General features: G+C 32.6%; 1 protein-coding gene across 1 annotated transcript; it reads right to left on the reverse strand.

The window, feature by feature from the left end:
* Positions 1–533: 533 nt before the first annotated feature.
* Positions 534–10,564, reverse strand: LOC121411269 (radial spoke head 14 homolog). The gene is made up of 8 exons (XM_041603894.1): positions 10,396–10,564; positions 6,639–6,744; positions 6,227–6,313; positions 5,127–5,338; positions 4,442–4,590; positions 3,579–3,695; positions 2,470–2,644; positions 534–1,413 (listed from the first exon to the last, which is right to left on the reverse strand). Exons 1-8 carry the CDS (start codon positions 10,486–10,488, stop codon positions 1,330–1,332), a joined length of 1,023 nt encoding a protein of 340 aa, XP_041459828.1. The 5' UTR covers positions 10,489–10,564; the 3' UTR covers positions 534–1,329.
* Positions 10,565–12,762: the final 2,198 nt, after the last annotated feature.

Raw genomic sequence — 12,762 nt, forward strand, 5'->3', positions numbered from 1 at the left:
GATATAAACAACAAACCATGTTGCAGAAGCAGGATCTTTTTGGTCGCTCTGGGGCCCCTGGCTACACTGCCATACTTTGGCAAGAGGAAGTTACAAAAGTATCATTTGTTGTAAATGAGCAATGTGTGTTCGTCATTTACATAGGCATCAATGCAATTTAACAGCAGCATATGTTTTTTAATATCTTTCCATAGAACGATCATTTCTTCCCAAAATTTTGCCTGAACATGCAACATACACAGGGTGTTTCAGAAACAACAACTCAAATTTGACTGTGGTGTCACTTGCTTCCTTTTGCTAAAGAAAGTTTGGCAGTACAACTATTGCAGAATTATTCTATTTGTACAAATATTATCACTCTCTATGTTGCTATGTTTTTCTGCATTATATAGGCTAACAAAGTGGAGCCTCCCCCCCCCCCAAAAAAAGGGGGGAAATAATGATTCATTATGGGAGAAAAAACAACATTATATAAAAGTGACACTTTTTTTGTAACAAAAGTATACGCTTGTACAGCATATCATAAATTCATATACAGTGTATTCTCATGTTGATTTATTGTATTTCAACAAGACCATCCAAGATGAATTGATAATCTCTTCAAATAGCTCATTGAAGCAAGACAATTATAATCATGACAATAATGATTCATGAATCAAAAGTCATACATGGTTCTAAAAAGGGTACTTTGGTGATTTAATTTAATTGAATTCATATTTCTAAAAAAGGAAAATTCTAAATCCAAGCAATGTGTTGATTTGAATTGTACAGATTACTGGATTGAATATTTTAATTATTGTTGCTACGATATTCTGACTTTCATGAGTTCTGTCTTTGGATAAACATGACATGAAATGAAACTTAAAGGTATTTCTATAACTTTATCTTTACATCATATACACATACTATTTACAAATAATTTACATTATGTTGCATTAAAAATATATGCATAAATACAAATATATCACAAAAATATATGTTGTTTAAAGCAAAGAACACTTTGGAATGAAAAATGAAACAAGTGGTGTATTCGCTCCCTAATAAACCCATATTCCATGAATTCATCATTAAAATATTGCAGTCTAATATGATGAAGCTTAAAATCAATTTGAGAGCAATCCTCGTAGGATGTTAATCTGTTCTTCGAATATGAGTGCCATGTAGAAGAAAAATAATAAAAGTTTCTCAAATATTTCCTTAAAAACACACATTCTTCTTCATATACTTCCCAATATATGAAAAACAATATACTTTCAATGTTATGAGTAAATTTTTAACCCAACAAAATTAAGAAGTATGAATTCAATATCATTTCTTTGATGGGGGTCTTCATGGTTTCCATGTAATAACTCTGACAGCTATCTCTGCAGCTTTCACTACCGCTGCAGACTCATCCTCTGTTCTCTTTTTGATCTAGCATTAAGAACAATAAAAGAAAGACTATTAATTCATGTAATGACAAGTAAAATACCTGATTACTACATATATAACAATAGATTATCAACTGAAATACCAGAAATGAATCAGAAAGATTTCAGAGAAATACAGAAAAGATTTAACAGTCTTACACGAAATATATGATTTGAAATAGGGGCAAACAACTTATTGTGATCTTCAGTAAAATGCTTCTTAAGCTAATTCCTTCCCAAAATATTAACAATTTATGTCACAAGACACAAAAATCTCTGTGAATGCAAAGCATGCTACAATTTCTGAGGGATATCTAATTATTATATCAGCACTGAAATGTTTCAGTTCAGTACAGTTACATTACATCAAAATATTTATCAAATGTTTTTATATGTCAGAATATTTTTTTTATTTATTTATTTATTTATTTCACATCTTTATACAGGGTGACCAATTCAGCTATACACGATAAAAAACATTAACAAAGATAAAAAGCTGGTTTGCAATTGGGCCCTGTTAATCAAATTACATACAAATTATAAAATACATAATATGCAAAATATACAAGAAATAAACCTTTAAAAGTCCCAAACCTCATCAGAAACACACAAACACACAGAAGCACCCAAACCCACACACACACACCCCCATTACACTCTGCAGACTTGATGAAACTACACAAAATATGTTATCACAACTTCGTTTTTAATAGCCAACAAATGTATAGTATCAATATATGAACTAAATAGCTGACATTCACAAGAGAGGTTAAATAACTTGGAAAGGTACAAAACTATGGACTATGCAGATTTTGTGTACATAATTGCACTTCTTTCAGCACATTCACCAAGAAAGGTCCCTTTCACCAAAGGGTGGTAAATCCATGCCTGAATGAAGCGCAATTATATAAAGAATCTGCATACTGTTAGTCTATGGTTTTGTACTTTTTGTACTCCCATTGAGTTCAAAACTTTTTTAAAATTTGGGTCTATGTGTATTAGTGCACGTAGACCATGTATATTTTGTGTCAAAGACAAACTGCTGGTATAGATAACTCACCCTGTCGACGTCCTCAAGCAGTTCTTTGCGTCCCTCTGGTGCTTCTGATAGAGTAGTAATGGCAGTGATGGCATTGAGCCGTACTTCACTACTCTCATCATCCACTAGTTTCACAAGCTCAGGTATGGCTCCAGCCTTGATAGCGGTATACTTGCCTTGGGTAGTGATTGTGATTCTGTCAAGGAGAAATCAAACTTTGTCAAAAAAGAGATTTTAAGCAAAGTTTTCAGTGTAAGAATTAAGAATTAAAAGAACGGGATGATATAGCATGTGATATACAACAGAGTGATTTTTTTTGTGAACATCTCATTAAAATGTGTTGATTGTAAACCATTCATCACAAAATACTGCTCAAGCAACCTACTAACCCTTTCTTACAGTAAAAAAGAAACATTATACAAGTACAGCAAATTATTATCAAAACCATTATCTTTACTATTAAAATTTGTTCGACATCACCTGTGCTTTGAGCAAACTGTATCAATGTGACCCTCTAGACTCTCCTCCCAATATAAACTGATTTGGGGTTTGTGGGAGCACCACTTCACTGGGGTTTCACTTTTCTCTTTGATGATATGAACAATATACAGTTATCTTTATGACAATCAATAACTTGCAATCCTGGTGGGTGTTTCATAAAGCTGTTCGTAATTTAAGAGCGACTTTAAGAAGGACTGGTGATCCTTTCTTGTGGTATATGATATATTCATTGGCGATGGTTGAGCGCGTAAGAAAGGACCACCAGTCGTTCTTAAAGTCGCTCTTAACTTACGAACAGCTTTATGAAACGGCCCCCTGCTTATCTAATATCACAGAAACAAAAGAAAATATTGCATGACTCTGGGAAGTAGGGGTGCTTATTTTTCAGGGAGTGCTGCATAATGTTATTTACCATCTATATAGGCAGCACCTAAAGCAGCATCCCCTTAAAATAAGGTTAACAAGCCAAAAAAAAGGAAGGAGTTGCTCCCAAAATGGCAGAGATTGGGGAGCAATTACCTTTTTCTTTTTTAATGATAATTTTTGGCTAACAATTCCCTGAACCAGAACACCAGCATTCCCGTATTTAAAAATAGTTCCCAGGGCCCTGAAATATTGGTTCAACTTACGTCATGATGGCACCAGCAGCCTTGGCTCTGACATCAGGTTCATCATCAGAGAGAAGAGTGACAAGAGATGGCAAGCTATTACACTCGCATGCTTTCCTTTTACCATCAAGAGGAACACTGAAAGAAACCAATTTCCATTATGATAAACATTGTTGAAGTTGAATGATCTGTGTGAAAAATTAAAGATTCACACCTTCAAGAGATCATTATAATGGGTGACAATAAACAAAACTATCATGTGTTTCAATAAAAAGTAGCTCATTTTTTTATTTGTAATTCTTTGTAATCACATCCCTAAACATTATACAATGTAGCAACACTGAAAATTACTGACATTCAAAAAGTATCATTGAAATATAGTTCAATCAATTTCATTTATTTTCAAAAACAAAGCTTAGCCTTTGCAACTTCCAAGGAAATAAATGAATTCATTAAACAAATAAAATACAAATAGATAAATATATGAACAAATATACAAATAAGTATATGAATAAATCATAAGTCTACATGAATAAATACAGAAGTGAACTTCTGAAATTAATTGATAGACAGACAGATAAATAAAAAACAAACAAACAAATGGATGGATGAATAAATAAATATATAAATAAATAAATTAATTAATTAAATAAATAAATATTAAATACCAGTAGATAAATAGGGAAAATGCAATTTTTTGGTGACAAAAAAGATCAGTTGAAAATTTCTAAATTATTATAAACATTAATTTCTAAACTGATTACACTGCAAGATTTGCAGGCAACAGAGTAGAGCATGTTCTTTTTCATAACAAAACACAATAAAACACGGTTTTGAACACATCAAATGAACTTTTATAGACATTGTGTATCAACTGAGTATACCTTAAGTCCATGACATCCCTTGCAGCCTTTGCTCTGATGATAGGTGAGTTATGAAGGAGAAGTTCTGTGAAGACCTCCATAGCTCCAGCAATCAGAGCCTGAACCTGATCTAATCTCATACAAAAGTGTAGTGTGTCCAATATATACTCCTGAACATATTTGAAGAAAAAAAGGTTAAAATTGATGTGTAGACTTGCCTGCGGAATACTATTTGTTCTTATAACAGATTAAAGAAAAAAAAAGAAGAGTATTCACTCATAGTTTATATAACAACAAACTACATGAAAGACTTGAAATTTATACAAATTTTTAAGGGGGGGGGGGTAAATACTTGTGGACATAATGGCAACATGTTTCCACTAGGTAATTAGAAAATCAGAATAAAGCACTGACAAAATATTTTACCAACTTACCATTTCAATTAACTCCAATAATACAAAATAAAAACATACTTCTAAAATCACTTACAAGCTTAATATTTTCGATGAGTTATCTCTGAAAAATAGTTTCCCTTTAATTTCCAATCTATCAAAAGTGATCATATTGTTTTTAATCATTTATCAGCTCCATATAACTAATGATTGATACTGAAAAGCAATTAGTTAGTTTTATTAAGAGGGGTAAATCAACAAAGGATGTGAACCCCCCTCATAATCTGCAATAATTCTATTTTTAAAAACCTTACCTTGATTTCATCTACTTCAATCTTGAGTTTGTCCACCAGGATTGGAATAAGATGAGTTTCTACCACGCCCTCTGCTCCAGGATAGAACTCTGTCAGCATCTCCATTGCCATGTGAGCATTCCTTCTCACAATATCAAGCTCATCATCAAATAACTTAGAGAGCGGGAATATAATACTAAACTCAATGAAGGCATCTCTTCCAATGTTGTGACCTGGAGAGAGAGGGGAGTATGTAATATTTATGACAGCTAGTCACTCTGAACATTAGAAATTTTTATATGCATTATGCAAATACATATTTCATTCATGTTCTCTTCAAATCATTTATAACTCAAATGTCATCAGTCAGATATTAAACTTTGTTGTATCTCGAAATTTTCAAGAAAAATTAAATAGTTCAGAAAAGACTCTCATTTTAGAGAAATGTCATAAGTGACAACTTTTTTTGTGTTATTTACTGGAGTTCTATACATGAATTAAAAGACTAAATCTGTCCTCAAAACAATTAAAATCTAGAGATACAGGGTTTTAATTGCCAAAAACTATTCTTATTATAACTTACACATCCCTGCAATATAATGCATTTGTTTAATCTGAGAAAAATATACTTTCAGTCGTCTATATAGTGAAAAAGTAAATTTTGAGTACAGAATGCTGAAGTTCCTTTTTCTTTCTTTCCCAAAAGGATATCATGTCCATAATCAAAATGTCAATTATGAAAATACCATGATAAAATGTATGTTAGGCAATTACTTCACAATGCATCGTTCATTTATCACACATAGATATATCAATCAAAGAACTCTACAGTCTATCTATCAAAGAAATTAAAGAAGTTTTAATATGGCTACACGAATATAGTAATTTCAAAACCATTATTCAAATACTGATGAACAAATGTTTAACATACTACTTCATCACTCGGTTACATAATTATGATAAAATAAAGTGTAAATGAAAAAAAAAACATCTTATTCTTAATGTTTTCACAGTAGAGTAATATGGTATAATTAAGGGTCTGAATTTAATGTTCTATCAGGTTTATTATTATTGTATTTCACACAACTAGTGTCTGTATATTTTTTCTGGGGAATAATCACCTGAAATGATGTACAATGCCTCTGTTGTCTTATGCCTAACTGTTCCATCCTGATCACTCAAAAGTGCTTTCAAACTCTCAGCTACACCTGAAATTAAAACACATAATGCTTGAATTTTAACATTTCAATTATTCAAATGTGAATCACAAGATCCTATAATACATGTACATTCCATTTGAATAACAAGAACTACTTGATTTGTTTATTTGTAAATACATCTATATTTGTCTAAACTAGGAACCATAATATCCAAATATTCTTTGGAATGAAAATAACAAAATCAAATATATTGTACAAGATTTCTGGCTCCCACCTTCCATGTACTAGGAACATTACTTGATACATCATAGAAAGAAAAAAAAAGACTGCCCTAACAGGCTAATTGTCAAATTATGATTCACTGTTTACTTACCAACTTTGAGAGCTTCTGCGATATTTTCTGGATCATGAAGACAGTCACATAATGTCCTTAGCGCCCTCTGCCTTGTAATAAGTTCTGGGTCCTTCAGCTCACGATTCTGAAAAAAAAAATGAAGTAGTCATGGCTTAAAATATGTAATTAATGGTTTGGTAGGGTTCAATGTGCATCATAATGGAGTAGATCACCATTTCAATCTCACAAACATGTAGATTTAATGTATTTTCATCTGGATTAATTATATTTCAAAGCAAATACTCTTCAAAATATTTTTAATTGTCCTCATCCTTGCCACTTGACACAATCTACCCATCAATTTGCCAACTCAAAATATAGAGAGTAGGGCCAAGACTTAGATCCAAGTAATTTCATTTGTGGAACATTTTTAATTATCTCATTCCTTGTCCGATTGCTTTTAAACTTGTACCACTCTGTTTCTCTTCAATCATTTTTCCAACTCTGCTAGGATCTACAACATTTATCCCGACATTCTTGACCCGATCAAGTCCAGGTCGCTGAGGCTAAGGTCCCCGAATCTGGGTTAGACAGGCCAACAACCCTTTGCCAGAAAATTTTATCTCAATTTTCAAACATAGTCACTGACATTGATTTGATTTTGAAAAAAATAATAAGTCCCCATCTAACTTAGTCTATTGACTAGACCCTACTTGTCTGATTTCTTTTGTACTTTTGATATTTCTCCAGTCATAATTGTCAGCATCGGTGTGTTGCCCAGTTGGTAGAGCATCCATATCACAACCGGGACCGGGAGGTCGGGAGTTCAAGCCCTAGCTATGTCATACCAAAAGACATTAAAAGATAGGAGTGGCTGCTTCCCTGTTTGGCATTCAACCATTCAAGAAATAGAGCTATGTTGATATAGTGTTGCATAGTGGCTACCGGGCCTACAATCAATTGGGGAAAAAAATTCAGGGTATTTCTATTTTCAGATTTTATTTCTACCAATAAAATATAGATTTTCCTTTTTATTTTTCAAATAAAGTGCTGAATGATGACCATGAAATGGTCATCTTTTTGTTTCTGTTCCATTGCAAATACAAGTTGACCCCTATCGTTTTTAATTGAATATTTGGTATTATTTAACAGTAAATTTTGGTCTTCTTTTTTAACAAACCTGCACAAAATTTTACTCAGAAAAAAAATATTGGGAAAATAATTATATTCTTATTATTTCTTATGAAAATTTCATGGCTTTCCCAATCATTTTCAATGGAAATCTAAAATCACCTTTTTTTTTCAAGAAGTTTGATAGTTTATCCTGGTTTTATTTCCTCTAACACAATGTGATATCATCTGAAAGACTTAAAGAGAATACCTTAGGCACTGGAAATCCATCCACTAAAGTTTTTACCCTACCAGAGACTATCCAACGTGACGAGGGGCAAATAAGATACAAGCTTTATGTCTCTACATCAAGTAAAATAAAGTAAACTTGTCAAAGAAAAGTCCTATCTTTAAAGATAGAAACCAAATAAACAACAATTTTTTGTAGGGGCCATTGACCGTTCTCTACACAAAAAATGAGATAAAAATGTGGGTAAATTTTTCACAAATTTGACGGGTTCTTATTTGATGGAAGGATGTCTAAATTTACGAAAGTTGGCTTTTGCCATTTTCGGTTATCTGATAATTAGAGGTTTAACGTTAGATGATTCATGTCAAATTATAAAGGAAATGCAAAAATAAAAGTTAAAAGAAATGCTTAAAATAGCAAAGGTCTCTCTACAATGATCTCAGTTAGATCAACTCAGAGTCATGGGGTTTATTCAAACTTGAAAACTTAATTTGGATTTTCTCAAAACGAAAAAAAAAATGAAAAAGGCAATTCTTTTTTGCCAAGGCCCAAGGCAGCCTAATGAAAAAAACATTTTCACACAATTATAGATCTAACTTAAGAATATTACCATACTGAGTAATTTAAAGGACAAGTCCACCCCAACAAAAAGTTGATTTGAAAAAAAAGGAGAAAAATCCAACAGCAAAACACTGAAAATTTCATAAAAATCGGATGTAAAATAAGAAAGTTTTGACATTTTAAAATTTCGCTTAATTTCACCAATCAGTTATATGCACATCCTGGTTGGTATGCAAATTGGCAGACTGATGACGTCACCCACTCACTATTTCTTTTGTATTTTATCAAAGATACTACAAGGGGAAGATCGGACAGAACATAGACCGCGTAATGAAACACTCCGGAAGAGCGCCTTACAGCGTTGAGTAAGTAACAACCTTTTTTTACCTTTGCGTATCGCGAGATGGTTGTGTACAAAACATATGAGAGAAATGGTGAAGGGGTGAAGGAATAGATGATTCTTACATTTTAAAATTTTTTCATTCAATTTTTTCCCCCTTAAATTTGAGATGAATATATTTCAGAGGTTTCTTGGTAATAAAATGTGGAATTATTCCCTTGTGCCACCCTTGAGCCCTCTCCAAACTCCCCTCTCTCATTTTCCCCATATGTTTTATACAGTAGCGTGCCGATGTGCGAAGGTTCACTTACTCAACGCTGTTGGATGCCCTTCCCCAAACAAGCATTTATCGAGCGTTTCAAAAAATCGTCGAAGTGTCCAATCTTCCCATTGTAGTATCTTTGATTTTATTATATGAAATAGGCCTTTTCTAATTTTCTCCTCGTTGTCAAGTTGAGTCAAGTGAAGCAAAGTTTTATTTCTCCCTGAACATGTGGAATTACCATTATTTTAACAGTTTATTGTTAAGTTAAGTTGGTCCTTATTGTCAAATTTGTAGAAATTGAAATATTGTAGTTTGTACTATTCAAACAATAAAAAAACAAAAGAAATAGTGAGTGATGGACATCATCAACTCTCTCATTTGCATATCACTGAGTTGTTCATTTATTACCATAAAGTAGGCCTAGACTCTAGGCCTAACTCAGTAGGCCCTAACTGTTTTGTGAAAAATAACTTCAGAGTACCGGTAGTAGGATGGGGGGTCGGGTGTCCAGACACTTTATATTTTTGAAGCCTTCTTTTTTTTGTTTTTTGGATTACACTAAAAATATGAATTCAATAGTTGTCATCATCTATTTTGTTCTCGATAATAATTCCTTAGATTTTGTACTAAAAATTGATGAAACTTTGCTTGTAAATTTTTTCCAAATGACTCTCTAATTGATCGTCCGGACACACAACCTGTCCGCACACACGACAACTATAAGTATAACTAAGCAAAACTTGAAAATGTCATATAGGCCTACCCAGTTGTTGTGTATCCGGACGGGTTGTGTGTCCGGACGATCAATTTTAGAATGTCATTTGGAAAAATTTACAAGCGAAGTTTCATCAATTTTTAGTACAAAATGTTAGGAAATATTATAAAGAACAAAATAGAAAATGATTACAAGTAATGAATTCATATTTTTAGTGTAATCCACAGACAAAAAAGAAAGCTTCAAAAAATTAAAGTGTCCGGACACTCGACCCCCCATCCTGTCTTAATTTACATCCGATTTCGATGAAATTTGCAGCATATTTGTTTTATTTTTCTCTAACGATACAAATCAACAATTTTCTGGGGTGGACTTGACCTTTAAAGATATTGATCAGATATTGAGATAATTCGTTGTGCACAAAATTTGGTCAGATCAGATAATTTTACTTCACTTCAGTCCCATGCGTTCGTTCTCGTGTTAGCATAATTTTGAAGACTTGATTTTCAATCAGAACTTTTCGATCTACCCGGTGTTGTTCAGGAAGAATCTTACCAACTTTGGAAGAGCTCTATCCCCATAAGCTAAAGGTGCCTTTGTAACGTCTATGTTTGGCGGTAACTGAGTAGTTATTCGAGTTGTAGCCATTCTTATTTCCTAATTTGGAAATTTTGTCGAGCCGGCTTCTTGCGTTGCGTTGCTATGGGATTGAACGACGCGCACGCGCGCACGTTCGTCGCGAGTGCTAATATACATCTCTATGGGAAAGGGTCTGTCCGTACATCTACACGGGGTGCCGGTGCCCAACAACGTGAGACCCCTTTGTCGCCCTTGTCGAGACCATGAACTGGAGCTGGGGGCCGTTTCATAAAACATTCACATTTCAAACAAACAAATGAACAAAACAAAGAAAAATGTTTGCAAGATAAGCACGACTTTACGCATAAGTGATTGTCCTTTCTTGGTTGCTGCAGTGATTCTAAAAAAAAAATAAACTGATTCTCATCACCTTACTGCATGGTGCCGCTACAAATTTGGTTTTATTCATTTAAACCTATAGGGCTAACATTTGAGAATAAAATTCAAGAATTTTCAATTGTGATTTATGGTTATATCAAAACATCAATTAAAGCACTCCCAATATTATTTTTAAAAATGAAATAAAAAATAGGGGACATTGGGTTAGATCTAATTTAGTACATGAAAGTCAGTAGTGTTGGGCATATATATATATATATATATATATATATATATATATATATATATATATATATATATATATATATACTTATATATAGATATATATATATATATATATTGATTTATATATAGATATATATATAGATAGATATAACTATATATATATATATATATATATATATACTGTATATATACACACATATGTATATATATACATATAATAGACATAAAATAATCATAAATGGTTTAGTAAATGCCGTAGAAATAAAATCATAGATTCTAAAAGGAGTATAGCTCTCAAAAATGAAAGGCAAAGTCACACTCTTCATCAGTGGCCATGTGACAAAAAAGAGAATTCTGAATCCATATTTTGAATTCTATTTATATATATATATATATATAGGGTAGATAGCTTTGGGGAACCTTGATTTAAGCTATGCCTACCATTGTTCTCTTCATCCATTGCTTTCACGCAATATTTAAATAAGAGTTGCCAAAGCTGTTGTACATGTATAACTTCACACATTTATATATATATGACTTACATGTATCATATGAATTACCCTCACCCCTCCACTGGTGCAATCTGAAAGGAAGATGGAGTGTGGGGGTGCTAGGAAGAAAGGTCAGGGTCGAGGCATGAGGTAGAGCCCCCCCCCCCCCAAGAAAGAAAATATATATATATATATATATATATATGTGTATAAATAAATAAAAAAAATAAAAATAAAAATGAATAAATTAATTATAAATCTATCTATCTATCACATCATGGACAGGGGTCTCATCACAAGCTGTTCGACTTTTTTTTTAACAGGTAATGATAAGACATTTTACATTAGATTGCATTCAATAATGACAGACTAATCATCAATTTTGAATTGCATCTTTGGAAATTTTCTATAACAGAGAGATACAGAAATTTCTGAGGGTCTAATTAACTGGGTGATTTCAAGTTCAGTGTTGACCTTTTGGTGTTGGTGTTAGGTCAATTTTTACATGATTACAACATCAAACATAAAATGAAGATGGTCCCAAAAAGTCACTCACTAGTTGTTGAGATGTCAATAATGTGATCTGGATCAGTTTTGCAAACTCTGAATAAGTTTTGGAGCTAAGGGAAGCAATCCAAAGTTAAACACCAACACCAAGGCCAACACCAGACTTGAAATCATCCAATGACTGAGATGAACAGTAAAAGGTATAAGCTCTATAATTTGGTGATTCAAGTGAGATGTTGAAGATGACAAAGAGAGGAAGAGGACAGTTTTCATCCTAAGACCAATTGATGTGCCCTTCAAGCTATTATTAAATGCGCCTAGTGACATCATTGCAATAAGTGGAATGCAGCCTCGTTCAGCATTTCATAGTTTTCAATTTTCAATTCAAGTACCTCTTTAAAAATCGAAATACACCAGTGGTTACCTATCTCTTTGGCCTCATTCATATATGATGCAACAAAGCTTAGTAATATTGTCTAAAGTGCTTGGATCTTGTGAGAAAAATTGCACCACTTCTGCATTACACGCTTTATAAATCAATTGCATTTGGCATTTTATCAATGTTAATTAACTTTATGTTTTATCTCTCACCATTGTATAATTATACTATCTCTGTTGATATTTTTTGCTTGTAAATTGAACATTTTTAGCCTGGGAGCTGCCTGTTTGATATATATATATATTTCAATAAACCATACCCATTCAATTCAAATCAACAATT

This window comes from Lytechinus variegatus, chromosome 3 (assembly GCF_018143015.1).
Source record: "Lytechinus variegatus isolate NC3 chromosome 3, Lvar_3.0, whole genome shotgun sequence".
In the NCBI taxonomy this organism is placed as follows: Eukaryota; Metazoa; Echinodermata; class Echinoidea; order Temnopleuroida; family Toxopneustidae; genus Lytechinus; species Lytechinus variegatus.